We start from the raw sequence: 18,665 nt of genomic DNA on the forward strand, positions 1-18,665 counted from the left end.
GAGAATGCGCTTCCGTATAGGAGTTTTTTTTTTTTGCTGTGCAGAAAAAAAAAAATCCCCCCCATACAGCATAAGGTATCATCATCATGGTATAAGCCTCCATATCCTGGAGCAGGTCCCCTAGGCTGGGATCTTTGATGGGCCCTTCCTTCCTTCCTTCCCCCCGCGTCATGCCATATGTTTAGACATATTTTCGATGGGCAATCTGCAGCTATTACCAACATTTACGAACAGACACATTTTTAATTTACTCGTAAAATGAAATATTTCGCCATGATTTGGCGCATTGACTTCATTTAAGGAGAAAAAAAAATCAAATACACACACATATACAGGAAGAAGAAAAATTTTATTTCTCACAAAATAAATTGAAATTCAACAGAAACACATAAAAAAATATATAAGATAATCATTCGATAAAAAAAAAGATTCTGGTATAATCATTATGAGAAGGATAGAGAAGTAGTGTTTTGCCCATGTATAATATAGAGATAATAGCATTAAAAAGGGGGGTAGGATAGAAATTTGACGAGAGTTCATCAAATGGACAGATAGATAGATATGATTATCAAAATTGCAATAACAGTCAATCCGACTCGGAATATCGACCAATCATATTGGTCGACGATCTTGTTCACATTTAGCTATTTTAAACACATAATTTGACTCGCAAATACAATAATTCATTTTTGATAGCACGTCGTCGATTGGTCCTTTACTGGTAACTCGTTTTAAAGCCCATCATCATGCTTTGGTCAAACGTTTGACACCCCTCTCACTTTTTTCTCCCACTGCATTCCCATCTTCCCATCACTTTGTTAGGCGTGTTTGTCTTTATACAGTTCGAAATAAGAGCCGTCTCCTGTTCTGGATTTCCGTTGGTGGATGATCCTCGGATTGGTGGTCTTGAGGTCGTAGGCTTGTCCGATGTAGGCCATGCAGTCGATGAACAGAGTGGTGAAGTTGTATCTGTAACCCAGTTCGCTGGTGGCGTAATCCCACGGGAACGTGTGGTGGTAATTGTGGAAGCCTTCGCCGATGGCCAGGGCAGATACCCATTTGGCCTCGGTGGCGCTGATGCTCTTATCGTAGGGTTTCATACCCCAGAGGTGGGCGGCGCTGTTGACGAACCACGTGAAGTGTAGACAGAGTACGTACCTGAAGAAACCGGCACCGAAGAAACTAACTTTCCAAGTTTCGTTCCAGCAGTAGTACGGTATCACGGATGGTATCACGAAGCAGCATAATGCAGCTAGCGGTACGTAGAATCTAAATGGAAGATACATTTGTGTTAAAAACTCACAGTACAGTTTGTAGCATAAATCAGTGAAATCAGAGCTGTGGGACATGGCCCCCACAAGTGGGAGGCTGACAGGGCCCGGGACGATCTTCTCATCATTTTTTTGTTTTTTCACGCCATAAATTAACTATAAAGCGGCCCGTGAAAAGTCTGGTCTGGGGGCCAGCCAAAGGTACCATCCTAGGGGCCCCGCATCAGGATGTGGGGGCCATGCTGTGAGGCCTCGAGCACCCACAGCTTTTTTTTACATTAGTGAGAGAACAAAAGAGTAATCTAGAGAGTGTGTGAACATGGGGGTGACCAAAAGAGTGACTTCGTGAGTGAGGGACCAGGTCAGTGAATGACTAAAAAAGTGTGCAAGCATGTAAGGGACCAAACGAGTGACTTCCACACAGAAGCCTATGTGCAAGGGCGGATATTGATGCTAACGTTCCGGAAAAAGTTCGAAGAAAACCGAAAAAAACCACTATATCTTAACCCTTTGGTATTACGTGAGCAAATTTTTAGTCATTTTTGACCCCTTTCGCGAATGCCGCGGATCCACCTCGGCCCAGAGAGCGAAACACTAAGTCAGTGAGTGACCTAGAGAGTTTTCAAGCATGTGAGTAAGAAAAAGAGTGTGCAAGCACGTGAGTGAACAAAAAAGTTACCTATAGCGTGCGCAAGCATGTGAATGATAGAAAGAGCGGCCTATAAAGTGCACAAGCATGTGAATGACAGAAAGAGTGATCTAGTCGTGCAAGCATGTGAATGACAGAAGGAGTGATCTAGTCGTGCAAGCATGTGAATGACAGAAGGAGTGATCTAGTCGTGCAAGCATGTGAATGACAGAAGGAGTGATCTAGTCGTGCAAGCATGTGAATGACAGAAAGAGTGTGCAAGCATGTGAGTGGCCAAAAGAGTGACCTAGAGAGTGAGTGAGAAAGTGAGAAAAGTAACCTAGAGGGAGTGCGTGAGAAAGAGTAAACCTAGAGAGAGTGCGTGAGTACGAGAGTGATCTAGAAAGAGTGCGTGAGTATGAGAGTGATCTAGAGAGAGTGTGTGTAAACATTAGAATGACAGAAAGTGTGTGAGCATGGGAGAGGCCAAAAGAGTACGAAAGCATGTGAGTGACCAAAAAGAAGAACATAGAGGACACAAGCATATTTATAGGTGCGGAGGGAAGAGGGGCTAAGCGATTTATAACACAGGGTGGCGAATTCGAGGAATGAGTGGTCAAGGAGATTAAACTAGAGTGAGAGAAGGAGGGGCAACAAAACTCGGGTAGCCCACAGGCGGCAAAACCGTAAATACGCCTCTGCTAGAGAGTGAAGGACCAGGTTAGTGAGTGACCAAGACCGTGGTACACAGAAGCATATTTATAGGGGTGGGGGAGGGTGGCTAAGCTGGATACTGCCCAGGGCGTCAAATTTCATGGATGAGTAGTCAGGAAAGGTGGACTAGAATGCGAGAAAGGGGCGGCAATCTTTGTATAGCCCACAAGCGACAAAACCATAAATTTGAATCTCTGTTAGGATGACCCTAATGGTAATGGTTTCTATTGAATTTTCCTATAATAGTCTTTATGAAACTATCTTAACACGAAATTCAACTAAGAAAAATAGTGGTATAAGACTTCACCTGTGTTGGAATCGAACCACGGGATCAGCCCAAACGTCACTGATGTCCACGGTCTTGCCCTTTTCGATGACGTCCTTCTGCTTCTTCGACATGAGCCAGCCCATGTGGGCGAAGAAGAAGCCCCGGTTCACGTTATGCGGATCGGCGTTGGTCTCCGCGAACTTGTGATGGACTCTGTGGTCTCGAACCCATTCGTAGAGATCATTCTGTACAAATATCAGTCACAATTTTTTTGTAGAAAAATAATACGAAATTTTGTAAATTACGTACTGAATCGAATTTATAATTATTTTTCTCACATTTCTATAACAAGGAAGCGCAAACATGAATCATAATTCCGCTGTGATAATTCACGAATGTAGGTTATTATGTCGAGTCGTCTCTGGAAGCATCCTCCAAAGACATGGTGTCTAGTCACAACATTACCGCGCGAACAGTTCATGTCATGACCGTCCTGAACAATTTCTTGGCATGAATACGGAATAGGTATATCCCTTTAATTGGAAAACACATGGCAAATAAGAGGTCATTCAGAAAATCAGGTTTGAACCCATGACCTTCTGATAATCGATTTACCGGGGATGTTCATTCTAAACACGGATATTATTTATGAATGGACAGTTTATTCATAATATTCAATTCCAATAAAGTCAGCCTACCTACTCCATGAGGTCAACGCTTGGCCGCTGCCGCTACTTCCTCGTCAAACAGACATGAATAGGACCATCATGATTATTATTATCATGCATCTTGGGGTAATGATAACCCTCAACGGGATTTATTTCTGTCTGTTTACGGACTTTATAACCATGCGTTAATAACAATGGCCGATTTTTGTTTCTTTGGTTTTTAATGAGTACTTGAAAAGGAATTAATGGACACTTCTGCAATGCTAATTTACTTGGTGAAAAGTCTCTGAAAGATTTCCCAGACATTAAATGATGGATAAGTAGGTCTTAGGGCTGCCATACGCCACGTATGTCAAAGGAATGCCCTTGGCCATGAAAAAGTTTTTTCTCCTTTGAGAAAAGCTTGTTTGTCCCGTATTTCAATTTCCAGGAGAAAAAAAAAAGAAGAAATCATGAGTCATTATTACAGCTTAAAGGAATTTAATTATCAGAATGGGCTCCCATCATCCTCAGATGATGAGCACAGTAGAGCTTGCTCAATCATCCTGTGATGATCTGAATTTCTTTTCCATTTTGATATGAAGTTCTTAATATGACGTACAGATGGCGTACGCATATATATTCTAGTTTTTTTTTTTTTCGATTTTTTTATTATTTCTCAATTTCCTAACAGATTTGCTTGTACTATACAGGACGGATGTACGTTGTTGAGTACTGGCAGAGTGTGGCCCTGCCCATAATCTCTATTTTGTCGGTGACTGTGGGTCCGAACCTATATTCGCTGTTTGTATCACGCTTTTTTTTTTCTTTATTGTATTATGCAGTGAAACCTGTACGAAATGAAACGTCAAGAGATTGAAATAGTATTCTATTTTGAACAGGTTATTTTTTTTCCATTCCGTCGAAGACAGGTTCAGGTCTGATAATGTCCGTCTTAAGCCGGGATTAAACAACAAAAATTTCATGAAAGCTCATTTGTAAAACCTAAAAATGAAGTTTTATGAAACTTGTATAGCGTAATCCCGGCCTTAGATAGGTTTCATTTGATCAATTTTATCATACTACGGTCATTTTTCTGCACACGAGGGCTAATTAGACCGGGACCTACAACTTATTGGTGATTCCGAACGTCAGTGTTCGACATTTTTGCTATTTTTTAATGTTCACCGATAAATTGGTGCGCTAACATCTCGGTGTGAGGCTTCTTGTTATTGTGTACCTCCGCGTCAGCAAAGTTTCCGACAAGGAAGAATCGGGTATCGAACTCGCGAAACCTCGAAACATCCTTCAGTACTTTAGGCGAGTATCTTATCGACCTGGGCTACCTCTCCCTACATTGTTTTCAGTCATTAATCAAGGACATTAGATTCCGAAAGTTAGAAATGATGAGTCACGAAGCCTGCGGGTCGCCAACTAATGTTGAAGTATTTAAAAAATTGCTAGATGGCATCTTAATAGAAAGACCAAACGGGGCCCAAAATAATTGAAGAGCCTCATTTGTTATGAAATTATTTATTTTATTAGTTATCAATGATGATTAGCTCTAGAGTAATTTCTTCCAACAATTCCGAAAATTTTTTTAGTTGTTACTTTTTTGTAATTCTGAAATTATCTCAAATGATTCTGTGTATGTGTGTGTAATTATTTACTTCAGTATTTCTAAATTTATTTTCTTCAGCAAATCTTGAAATTATTATTTTCTCAATAATTCTAGGATAATTTCTTTTCAATAATTTTGGAAGATAGGCCTATCCCAGAATAATTGAAAAGAAATTTTCCCAGAATTATTGAAACTAATTTAAGCCTATCCCGTAATCATTGAAAAGAAATTATCCCAGAATAATTGAAAAGAAATTATCCCAGAATAATTGAAAAGAAATTATCCCAGAATAATTGAAAAGAAATTATCCCAGAATAATTGAAAAGAAATTATCCCAGAATAATTGAAAAGTAATTTTCCCAGAACAATTCTTTTCAATAATTCTGGGATAATTTCTTTTCAATAATTCTGGGATAGGCCCAATTTCTTTTCAATAATTATGGAACTATTTTTTTAATTAATTACGAAATAATTTCTATTATTGATTCCAAACACGGTCGGCGGGCCACGACAAAAAAGTTTGAGGGCCATGCGTTGAAGCAGCACCTTCTCCTAGAGATAGAAGGCTTCCGCACGGGTTGTCAAGTTCATCTGTAACGTTATTAAGGCTACCTAGCAAGTTTGTCACATTTTGAACCACAGCATCCTATTTCGTTTCTTGTTATTTTGGCGCAGAATCTTCCTGGTTTGGCTCACAAATAACGCATGGTGATTGGATGTGGGCAAAGAAATCGCCAATTCCCGATCATTTTTCTTTTTCCGCGCAACGATGATACTGGCACGAGTGGGGAATTTTTTTCCCTAAATATTCTGAGGGAAAATGGACTACTTGCTGACGTCGCGTCGCGAGCATCGTGCGCGGAGAGCCCTTCTATCTCTAGGAGGTGCTGGTTGAAGACCCCCTGGCTTATGAGTTTTTACTGTATTAAAGGAAATAGAGAAGAATATGAAAGATCGAATCGAAGGAGTATAGTATACCTGTAACGCGGTGCAGTTGCAAAACGCGAGGAATATTCTGAGAGGAAGTTTAGCTTTGTAAGCTCTATGGGCCCATAGCCTGTGAGCTCCGGCCGTCACTCCGAGACCCGTCAGGAAACAATACAGGATCCCTGTCGAGAGAAATCAATCCATTAATTCATTTTTTTTCCGATCCCGATCGCTCGTAAACACGTTTTTTGTTTTCCGACTTCCGAATATGTATTTACATATCGGCATTTTGCTATGAAATAATTGGCTGAAATATAATTTGAAATTATAATTGGTAATGATGCCACTGTCGATCTATAAGAGTAAACATAAAAATATAACAAAAGAATAAGTACTATAGAGATACTGTATAAAGAAAATATGATCTGTTTAGTTGGTTCAGTCCAAATTGTCATAACGTTGATGAAATTTATGAATTGTTCCTTTATATCAGGGGCGTACAACCTCCTGCCCTGGCCCGTGAAGGTGATCCATCCGGCCCGCGAAAGCTATTGCGGTAGGAAAGGAACGATATGATCAACATTTAGGCTGACCATGTCGTCTCGATAAAAGTGTCGGGATCCATAGGAGACATCATAAATTACGGTTTACGGAAATTTCGCCCCAGAAATTTCGTCTGTCCTGACAGTGTGAGCGACGAAGTGAGTAGCTGAGTGATCAATTGAAAGAGTAAATGACGAGTGGGTGAGTAACAATGTGAGACCGCACAAGAGACCACGCGAGTGTGGTCACTCATTAGATTACTAATACGGTCGCTCACACTGTCATTCACTTGGTCACTAATGTGGTCACTCACTCACTGATCTGCCTATTCATGCGGTCATTCCCCTCAATCATGTAGTTACTCACACTTACTCATAAGTTATTTTTAATAACTAAGTGTTCCAATTTTTTTTATTCATTCTTGTATTTTTCTTATCAGTATTTTTTCTTTGTGGTTTTTTTTCACTATTAGTCACTATTAAGTTAGGTATTCATTATCATTATTCATTTTCTCTTAATATTTTTCTTCATTTCTATATCATATTTTTCTCGTATTTATTTATTATTTTTGTCCACCCATACTTCCCTTTTATTCTGCTGGTTTTTTCAAAATATTTTAATTTAAATTTGAACAATTTTCCTTCATTCTTTAACTGGCATAATAGAAATTACTAAACAATCCTGTAAAATGCCATATCTTTTTTTTTAACGAAGTTAGCTTTCCATCAGTTTTCAGCAGGAGCAAAGAAAAGAAATGTGTTTCTCTGATAAAAGTCGGGTTTACGAAATGTCTGGGCTTGTCATTGCTGGAAGAAACGTCTTTTGAGAAGACGAGATATCTCGTCGATGTCGGGGAGAGTGTTAAAATTCTATTTTTCTCTTTTTTCTTTTGTTTTTCTATTTAATCTCTTGAATTATTATGAATAAATTTGTTAATTAACAAATTCAAATTTTTATTTTAAACATTTATTTTACATATTTTTTCAATACATTCTTCTTATTTTGATGACAAATTATTGCGTTTTTCCCCCTATTTTTGAATCGATTTTCTAATTTTTTAATACACATATAACAGTATTCCCCCCGCATTAGCCGGCATGCCGTAAAACTTGAGGGAAACCAGCTTGGGTCTGGTCCGCGTTCGAAGGAAAAGTGAGGTTTAATAAAAGGATCACAATATATGCATTTAGCCAACTCAATGAATTTTTAGAAAAAAAGCTCAGGGTTTTCCAGAAAATCTATGACTCGCGGCATGCCGGGAATACCTCCTTTGCTGTTTCCCGGCATGCCGGCTAATCCGGGGAATGCGGCGCATTCAAATTTTCAGCATGAAAATCGGTGCAAAATAAATCAAATAGCCGTGTTACCGAAATGAAATAAGTTTACCATAAAACCACGAGACGATTCCGGCTTCAACGAAACACAAGTAACCCCCGTACAGAGCGGCAGCGTGGAGGCCGACGAACAAGAGAACGTTCCTGTACACTATCTGGACTGGCGGCAGGGACTTCGGGTCCTCCTGGCCGTGGTGGTGGTGATTCTGAAGGTGTCCATCGTATGACGTGGTTTCCTGTTGTTCTTGCTGCACCGTAGTCGAGACTACATTAGGAGCCATTCGGTACTCAGTCCTAAATTGAATCAAACACATCATTCGGTTTAGTTCACGATCGAGATAAACGTAGTGCAGAAAGTACGTGGAAAATATATTCGATCAACTCAAACTCAGTTATAGGCCCGTTGCTCTCTGTGGCGAGAGAGCAACAAGCCTACAACGGGACACTTATTCGATCATTTCACTTCCCTCATAGTTAGAAAAATTGATGGCAGATAGCAGCACTACACTCAGCAAGCATTACACAGGAACAAACCTCACGTTAGGTACACAACACGTACCGATTCGCTAGAAGTTCCGCAGAGAAATATGGACGAGCTGTATGTGTGGTTTAGTAACAGCAGTCAAACTCAGTTATAACGACATCGAAGATTCCATGGAACTTTGCCGCTATAACCGAGGTTAAGTTTTAAGGCTTTTTTTATTTCCAACGAAAAATATAATCAAATGTATGCTAATAATGTGCGTGAAGTTGTTATTTCACAATAAACAAGAGTGACCATGTTTGATCGAGGAAAAATACGGGAAATCAGGATTATAAAATGCAGGACATTTCGCTAAATATGTTGCCAGTTGTTGGCAGAACTGCCAAATGTCGACTCGGTTATAACAACACATTTTTCGTAGCTTTTGCTTTTATAACGTTTTCCCCCAAGAAATTCTTAGAATTAGATCTTATCACATTGAGGATATGTTTGACTCTCCAACATGCATATTCATATGTATTTGAATGTTTCGTTTCCGGGAAATTCCCGTTCAACGAAGTTTACATTAATTTACAATTTCAGCTGGAATCGGAGATGAAATTAATTTAGATGATTTATAAATGGTACAAAAATTAGGCTGACCATATTTCCTCGAGAAATACACAGGATATTGAGATTACACAAATATGGGATAACACGGGACGTCACCAATTACCTCCAAAAAAGATGTCAAAAGTGAGCAAAGTCTCCAACTATTGTTGGTAGCAAACGAAGTGCTATTGCGGATCGCAGTGGATCAAAATGAATTCTACGAAATGAAACGTTTAAACATGACAAACATGCGAGATTGATATTCTCATTTAGTCGTAATTATACGTAATAATATAATTTATGGATTGAGAAGATGATCAAGTTGGCTTCGTTGAAAATGCAGGACATTTTTACAAAAAAGTCGGGATGGCCAAAATTACGTGAAAATACAGGGATGTTCCCAGATTTACGGGATGTACGATCACCCTTATTATAATGAATAAGTAATACGGGTCATTTTTGTTAAATGAATACAGTAAGTTTAATTCCCATATTGGCCATGTTCAATTTTTTTCTTCTAATGAAATAAATTTTAGCAGACTTGCTGTAGCACTGTAAGGGTAAATAACACCAAAGGTTTATTGTAAGCAATATTTAGCAATTCAACAACAATACGCAACATTTTTGGCGAGAATTGGCTACGGCCCGTAATTATGGGGTTCCCATTTTCCCGTTTTTTTCCCTCGATCAACTATGGTCACCCCCTAATCACAATGAAAAGAACAACTTCATATGCGGTATTTGATTGCGTCCGATTGAATGTTTCGTCGAAAATGGTCTGAAAATTTTTTCCTCGGTTGTAACGGCACCTCGGTTATAGCGACAAAATTTCCCGGAATCTTCGATGTCGTAATAACCGAATCTGATAGTAATTACTTCATGCTCTCCCGGGACAGCTCAAAAATTCTGTCGGAACACTTGGACAGGCCCTTCAAACCGTGACTGGCCACCCAGAGGCGCATTTATGGTTTTTCTGCTCGTGGGCTACAAAAATTTTGCCGCCCTTCTCCAACTCTAGTCTAATTTTCTTCACCACTCTTTCCTCGAATTCGCCACCCCGTGCTATAATCTACTTGGCCTACCCCCCGCCCCCCACTCCTAGAAGTACACCTATGTTAGGCAATCTTTTGATCACTCCCATGCTCACACACTCTCTAAGTCACGCTTTTGGTCACTCACATGCTTGCATACTGATTTGGTCACTGACATGCTTGCATACTGATTTGGTCACTGACATGAGTGCACATTGATTTGGTCACTCATTTGCTTGCAAATTTTTTTGTTCACTCACATGCTTGTACACTGTTCTGGTCTCTCTTGTGGTTGCTAACTGACTGGGGGCACTCTCATTTGATCATATACACGTTCACAGATGCACTATTGGTCAGGGATTCTCAAACTGTGTGCCGCGGTGCCCTGGGGCGCAGTCAACCTTTGTCAGGGGCCCGTGGAGCAGCGGACAAGCATTGACTAGGAAAAGGGGGTACCGTGGACGGAAAAAAATTGAGAATCCCTGCTCTAGGTCATTCTTTTGGTCATTCACATGCTAGTACGTGCTCTAGATCAGTGGTTATCAATTTTCGGAAGCCCATGGCCAGGTTGATTTTTTTTTGCGAGTGGAAGGCCCGGTCATACACATGACTAACGGGAAACAAATGGGTAAAAAAAAAAAAAAATGGGTAAAAAACCACTCACGGCCTGGTTTGACTGAAATCAAGGCCCGGTACCCGGCCTGAAACCTGAGAAACCAGACACACTCCCACGTTACTATTCCTATCCGGTACCCGGCTGCCGGCGGTTGAGAAACACCTCTCTTGATCACTCACTCACGTGATCCCTCGCTCTGTAAGTCGCTCACGCACAAAGGCACTCTTTTGCTCGCTCACGTGCTTGCAAACTCTTTAGGTCACTTTTTTTTGGTCACTCACTGATCTAGCCCCTAGCTGTCTGGGCAGAGGCGAATTTAATGAGGTTTATACAAATTTTTCCGCCCTTCTCCCATTCTACTAAGTTTCATGGCAACTCATTCCTCGAAACTGCCGCCACTCTGAACTTTCCGCCCTGGGCTATAGCCCGCTAAGCCCTCCCTGTAAATACGGCACTGTGACCAGCCCCCTTCCCCCCACCCACCCATAAAGTCATTTATAAAAATTTTGATTATTTTTTTCAACTCGATATTGTCCACTCATTACAAAAATAACGTGTTTTTGTCGACCGTTACAAGCATTCATTCCAATGCAAATCCGAAGGGAAAAATGTCTGCCTCTCCCAGGAAAGATCAATTTCTATTCCTTCATATACGAGACAATAGAAAATAGTAAAAGCACGTAAACACTCGTTTGATGCCGACCATTGTTCGAATCTTCCACGTAAGCTCCAAATATGGAGGGTGACACGCAAAATAAAATCCAAATCTCTGCCTGCCTGATTGCATGTCATAGTGCAGTTATGAAAAGTAGGACTATATATAGGGACTATATTAGCATATCGTTTTATAATTCACGTTATGCCTATCGAAATGGATCCATACAGTGGAGGAAAAAAAAACCCAGTTATTCCAGATGAGAATTATAAGCTGGGTGAAACTTAGAATTTAAAAACTTAAGTAAAGCTGAGCAATAAAGCTTAAATGAAGCTGAATTTTCCGATAAAGCTTGAATGAAGATGAATTTTCCGATAAAGCTTGAATGAAGCTGGATGTGTGTGAATAAAGTTTCTGATAACTGGATGAAGCGGAATAAATGCAGCCCCTGATAAAACATAAATGAGAGTGATGAATAAAGTTTGTGATGAAACTTGAACGCAGCAGGATGAATAAAGTTTTTCTTATAAAACTTAGATGAAAATTGATGAGAAAGCTTCTGATAAATGTTTAAATAAAGCAGCATGTGAAACTTTTTTAAAAAAACTGCATGAAAAATATATATTTCTGAAAAGACTCAAATAAAGCTGGATGAAGAAAGCTTCTGATAAAACTTTATTTATAAGCTGGGTGAAGCTTAAAATTTAAACTACAATAAAGCTTAATGAATATAAAGTCTCTGGTAAAGACTACGTTCGGAAGCACTTTTCTATAAAATGGTTCTGAAGTGAACTTTAATGACATTTTTCGATAGAAAGCGTCTCGCAATGGTGAAAACGATAATAAGGTTTTAACTACCTATGTCATTTTATATGAAAAAGTCATTTTTATGTCAAATTTTAAGCAAAATTCGTGTAACATTCGAAACACGATTGCAAAAAATTCTATGAATGAAACATGGACGTAGATACGGGGTGAGGGGGTGGGGGAGCATGGGGGGAGCCCCCAGCGTCAAAGGTAAAGTCGACTGATCTAATGTATTTGCGTATATATATATGAATTGACATCATCATGCTCCCACCACTCATCATGCCCCCCAGACTTTCACGTCTATCTCCGCCTATGAAAAAAATGGAATGTTTTGTTATTTTTAAAATACATTCAGCTAATAATGGTGCAGGTCATGAACTAAAATTTAAAGGATTGCATGATATGCTCATAAGTTACGATCAAATCTGTAAATATATGTGTGCGAATTTTTTTTAAAATTTCAGTCTACATATCGTCTATGAAACATTGTAGTTAGACAAATGTATGTGATAGAGCTTAGATTTCGTTATTCATTATCTCCGCAATATATATAGCAGAATATCATATTGAAATTTCGTAATGATACAATGAACAAATTTTTAGAAATCGTGTTTTAAACTCAAGTAAAATGTCAAAAACATCATTCTTAAAACGCGTTCAAAATTTTTATTTCCCCGATTATTTGTATGTAAAAACACAACACTAAAGTGGACGTAACTTCGATTTTGAGCTTTCTTATAAACAAATTTTGGAATCACAAAGAGAATAGGGCTTTCATAAAAAAGGGCTTTCATATAATAAAAATCGATATTTTCTTCCAAAATGACGTTTTCGACTTAGTCGGATACCCTTAAATCAGTGTTTCCCCGAAGTGGGCAATATCGCCCCCTTGGTGGGTGGTGGAAAGGTCTAAGGGGGCGATAGAAGCTGCGGGTATAACATAGGATCCTATGGGTTCGCTTGAGTTGGGGTGAGATGAGAGAACAATTTCTCTGAATAAGGGGGACGATGGAACAAAAAGTTTGGGAAACTATGCCTAAGGCCGGTATTACACTATAAAAGTTTGATAAAATCCCTTGTATAAAACTCAAAAAATTCAACCAATAAAGTTCATAGGTTACATTCTAGCAAATGAAACTGATAATCTTATTGGTGGCATTTTACAAGTTTTATAAAATTACTTTTATCAAACTTTTATAGTGTAATCCCGGCCTAAGGCTGGTATTACACTATAAAACTTTGATAAAAATTCTTTTATAAAACTTGAAAAATGAAACCAATAAACACATCTGTTACATTCGAGCGAACTTAAATGATCCGCCTATTGGTTGCATTTTTCAAGTTTTATAAACGAACTTTTATAAAACTTTTATAGTGTAATCCCGGCCTTAAATAAAACTGGATGAATAAAGTTTTTCGATAAAACTTGAATAAAGCATAAGCGAAATCGAATGAAACTCAATAAGTGAAGTCTAATGAATAGAGCCCGGATTATATGCATTTGCATATTTTGGCGTTTTTGAGCGTTATTGCATATATAAATGCATGAAATCAAAGAATTTTCAGAGTAAGTGCACATTTTTAAGCTCAATCACTTTTTTTAAAAATAATTTTTCAATTAAATAATTGCTCATAATATTTTCATAACAACATCAGTTTTTGTTTTCCGGAGTTGGAATTTTGTGAATTAATAGAGACGTGATTTTTCCCCAAGTATCAACCATGTCATTGTAACGCTATTTCTAGACATAAAGTGTTCAATTCCTCTTAGAAATAGCTTCGTGGTGTTCAGTTATTGAGCAGCTACAACAAACTAGAAATTAAAAATGCATAAATAAAAAAATATGTATTAATTAAAGTGTTATTTGCATATGCAGTATATACATGTGTGGGGATATTTTTTTGGAAATGAATATGCTCTAAGATATAGAAAATATACATTTTAAAAACATATCTGCTTTTCTTTTGCATAGTGACTTTTTTAATGCATATTTTCTCATTTTTTGTGCATGTTTCTGAATTTTGAAGTTTTTTTAGTGTATATTTTGTGGTTTTTTAATGCATATTGGGTATTTAAGTGTATATTTTGTGGTTTTTTAATGCATATTTTGGGTATTTAAGTGTATATTTTGTGACTTTTTTTGTATTTGCATACTTTTAGATATTTCACTAATTTTTTAGTGCATGTAATCCGGGCTCCACAAGACAACGGGACTTGAACGAGTGCCAGGAAAAAAAGTGAAACTCGATTAATGCAAATGAATCGACTTAATATAGTTAAACGAATCATCTTCCGAAAGAAATTGCTCGTTGTTATTTGGTTCACTCTTTTCCCGAGCAAAAACGACACGCACACAAACAAACAAAAACACAAATAACATTTCTATGGCACTGAAGCGTACATTAATTGATTGGAGAAAACAAAAAAAAAAACGAGTTCAGTGATTTGACCGAGAAATGCGAATTCATCGATCGATCAAATAACGAGAAGAAACGACGCTCCAACGTCACTGACCGGCGGCCATTTTTAAGGACGTCCCTGTCGGTTCTAAAAAACCGATTGGCCATGAATCACGTTCCTTGAACTTCGAGCACGCCTTACGTACACACTATACACACAACAGATTCTCATGTCGTAATATGAGGCAAAGAGAATAACCCGTCGCGCACAAAAGTCGGTGACGTAACACTTTGTGACGTACGATGGACACATTCTAAACACGCAACAGCATCCGGGTCACAAAAAAACGTCATGCTTAAAACGTACGTTTTAGAAAACGAGGACGGCATCACGTGCTAAAAAGAAAAAAAATGAATAAACGTTGGTTACGTGTATATTTTCGAAAAATGCAATTATACACTTACAAAAATAAAATACAATATTTCTCCGTGTGTAAACTCTGAATGACTCGTTACGCTTGTTACGCTCTAATCACTCGCTAATGGCGCCCTAATCGTCGTGTTATGCGTTTTCGTTGTGCGCGAAAATATTTCGATTGGGTTGTTTGTGTTTCATTTGCGTGTTTTCACTTAAAAATCATTAGCATTCTCTCTCTTTCAGAACTTTCCCGAATTTTTCTAGAAGTGAGGACGCTTATATATACAGTAAAACTTCTCTTTTGCGGTCACCGGCGGGACAAAAGACTTCGTCCGTAAAAGAGGGGGTGACCGTTATTGAAGGGGGTTTAGAATGCATACATTTATTATGCAAGGGGAAAATTATTATTTGGCCTTACAAGACGGGTGACCGCATCTGAGGGGTGTCCGTTGAGAGGGGTTTCACTGTATATATATATATATATATATGTGTGTGTGTGTGTGTGTGTGTGTGTGTGTGTTACACGGTAAATGAGATAGAAATGTGGTTATTATACGTTATTATACATATTAACTGGTTATCATGCATCATAACTGGTTATCCCGATGCATAATCACCGAGCAGTTTGATAAGTTTTATAAATTTCCCTAAATTAATCACTTTTACCGGTGGTTATACGTAGTACCCAACATAGGCGTACGCAGAATTTTCTCGAGTGGGAGTTTACGTTTTTCCTGTAAATTAACATTATAATCTTGGCTCGAGCGGGGGAACCCCCTCCTTGCGTACGCCAATGGTACCCAAGCATCGTTGGTAAATTTAAGAAGTACTAAAGAAATTATCACTTTTTACCGGTGATTATGCGTTAACACCTAAGCGTCGCGTCGTTGGTGAACATGATAAATCATGCTTTCACTTATTATCGTGTTATAATTATATCGGTGTACGATCGTAAAATTTGTTATAATTATATCGAGGTCCAAAAATATTCATCACACATACCAGATTCATTTGGAATTTTTTCATATTTAACAGATTCACCAATTACACTAGGGAGGATGTTCTCAAACTGTGCACCGCCAACCTTTGTCAGAGGCGCCGCGGAGTTGTGACGATGATAAAGGTTCTTAGAAGAGCACATAATCACAGATAAACACGATAAATTTCAAATAGTTATCCAATTTACCAATGTTGCTTGAGCATTATGCATAATCTCCGGTTAAAGTGATACTTTTTAGTACTTATTACATTTACGAACGACGATTAGGTACAGCATAGCCTCTATTTATTGCGGTCACCGGCGGGACAAAAAGTTTTGTCCTTAAAAGAGGGGTGACCGTTATTGAAGGGTTGCATACATTTATTGTACAAGGGAAATTATTATTTGGTAGTACCAGAGGGGTGACCGCACCTCAGGGGCGCCCGTTAAGAGGGGTATTTCTATTAGGGTATTAGTACTTACCGTATTAGGGTGCGAACGTAGTGCGTCCGGTATTTCTGATTCTGGAAACCCGCGTCGTCTCCAATCGGAGATGACGCGGGTTCCCAGAATTGGAAATACGGACGCACTATGTTCACACCCTTATGCATGTTCGCCGGTAAAAGTGATAAATTTATCAAACTCTCATCGAAACGATTGGTATAAGTATGCATACGTAATAACCGATATTTATGATACGCGGTTTTTTAACTACGATTAAAATTTTTGTAACATTTTATAGAAATTTTCAATTAAATTTTATCAATTTTTAAATTATGATTTTTCTCAGAACTTTCTCGAATCTTTAAAAAAAGGCGGAAAAAAGGATAAGAGATGCGGATTATGGGGAAATGTTTGAAAATAACCTTCTACGTATATGTCATAGCTTCCAGGATAAGTCTTCTTGTGACTACGACGTCCAATTGAGACAGAAAATTCACCGACAATGAACATTCGACAGAAAATTATCTAAAAAACGATGAATTTTTCCCTTTCGCTGCATTTTCCTGTCGATGAATTGTGAGGTAATGAATTTTCTTTTATATGCTGTTTTTTTTCGATGCATTTTTTTCTAACGAGTAACGAATCATCCATGGTATTTAAGCATACTTATTCTCCGGTGTAACGGTGTATTGCGCACCGATGAATTTTCTCTTCAATGAATTTCTCTAATTGCGAATTATCATGTCTTTTAGACGACGAATTATTCCAACAAAGTTAATAGTGCTTCGATGTGACGGTGAATCTTGCACCGAGAAGTTTTCTTTGCGAGGAATTTTCGTTCCGCTGATTTACTGCAATGATGAATTTAGCGTCGATGAATTTTTGTCTCGATGATTAATTCTAATGGTGAAATTAGCATCGATGAATTTTCTTTGTGATGAATTTTCGTTTCTCTGATTTACTCTTTTATTGAATTTTACGTCAATGAATTTTCTTCACGATGAATTTCCGTTTCGATGATTTACTCTTTCAGTGAATTTTGCGTCGACTAATTACTTTATCCCACTGTTCTTCGTGGAATGAAACAGACGATGAAAAGTCATTTGTCGAAGAATTTTCATTTCAATGAATTTCTTTAGTTTCAAGTTATCATGTCGGTGAATTGTGTTTCGAAGAACTACTCCAGTGATCAGTTATCCTGTAAGTGATTTGTGCGGTGACGAATTTTCTTTTCCATTCGATTTCGTTTACAGTGACTTACTCTAGTAATGTATATAACAGGTAACTCTCTCGATGAATTAGTTTTCCGCAGATATAATTCTCGAATGGCGAATTGCGTTTCGATGAATTTCTTTTTCTTTACAAATACAAATACAAATACAACGCCACAACAGGCAAAATGCCCAACGAGGTGGCTGATAAAAAGATACCCATAAAAATATGGTTGTCATACGTTTCAAAAATACAGCAACCCAATTAAAAATGCAATTAACACAAATTACAAACAATATATACACATGATAAAATATTATACAATGCCCATAAAGAATACTTATGGTTGTCTTATTCTAAGAATGGATAGCTCCTCGATTTACCCCAACATGTTTATCGTATTTCTTTTTAAACGTGTCAATTGTGTTACAATTTACTACCTCCGGGGGTAAGCTATTCCATTTATTAACAACCCTATTGGAGAAAAATTCCCTGCGACACCATGACCTTGCATTGTCCCTCACCAATCGATACTGGTGTCCCCTTGTAAAAGCAGTCGATTGGCGGTGTACTAAAAGTTCATGGTCCATCCTATCCATCCCATTGAAAATTTTGAACACTTCGATCATATCTCCTCGACACCTGCGTTCATCCAATGTAAACATATTCAAAAAATGAAGTCTTTCTTCATAACTCAAGCCCTGTGTGCCAATAAGGACACGCGTAGCTCTTCTCTGCACCCCTTCAACCAAGTCTATGTCCCTCTGTAGGTATGGTCTCCAAAACCTTACAGCATACTCCAGTCCAGGACGAACTAAGCCTCGAAAAAGCGGAAGAATGACTTTAGGAGAACGCGAAGAGACCTTTTTGAAAATGAGACCAAGCATTCTATTCGATTTTTTGACAACCGCTGAACAATGTTCAGAAAACTTAAGTCGCTCGTCAATGAGAATTCCCAAATCGGTGACTCTAGTTGCATCCGGGATCATTTACGGACTTCTTTAATGAAGAATCATTCAGAGGATGTTATGCCACTGAATTTTCTTACCCATAAATTTTTATTTCGATAATT

The 18,665-nt window shown here is 38.3% G+C and overlaps 1 protein-coding gene across 1 annotated transcript in view; it reads right to left on the reverse strand.

Moving 5' to 3' along the window:
* Window positions 1-331: 331 nt before the first annotated feature.
* The window catches only part of LOC149068876 (acyl-CoA Delta-9 desaturase-like), a 42,944-nt gene continuing 24,610 nt past the window's right edge, over window positions 332-18,665 (reverse strand). Inside the window, exons 2-5 of the mRNA XM_089250836.1 lie at window positions 8,006-8,247; window positions 6,128-6,258; window positions 2,921-3,126; window positions 332-1,269 (exon numbers count right to left, since the gene is read on the reverse strand). Of these exons, the coding sequence (XP_089106962.1) occupies window positions 819-1,269; window positions 2,921-3,126; window positions 6,128-6,258; window positions 8,006-8,234 (1,017 nt within the window). The 5' untranslated portion in view covers window positions 8,235-8,247 and the 3' untranslated portion in view covers window positions 332-818. The remainder of the gene's footprint in view (window positions 1,270-2,920; window positions 3,127-6,127; window positions 6,259-8,005; window positions 8,248-18,665) is intronic.

This window comes from Pholcus phalangioides, unplaced genomic scaffold, assembly GCF_987345545.1.
Source record: "Pholcus phalangioides strain wild (caught in Gottingen) unplaced genomic scaffold, Ppha-v1.0 ptg000024l_1, whole genome shotgun sequence".
NCBI lineage: Eukaryota > Metazoa > Arthropoda > Arachnida > Araneae > Pholcidae > Pholcus > Pholcus phalangioides.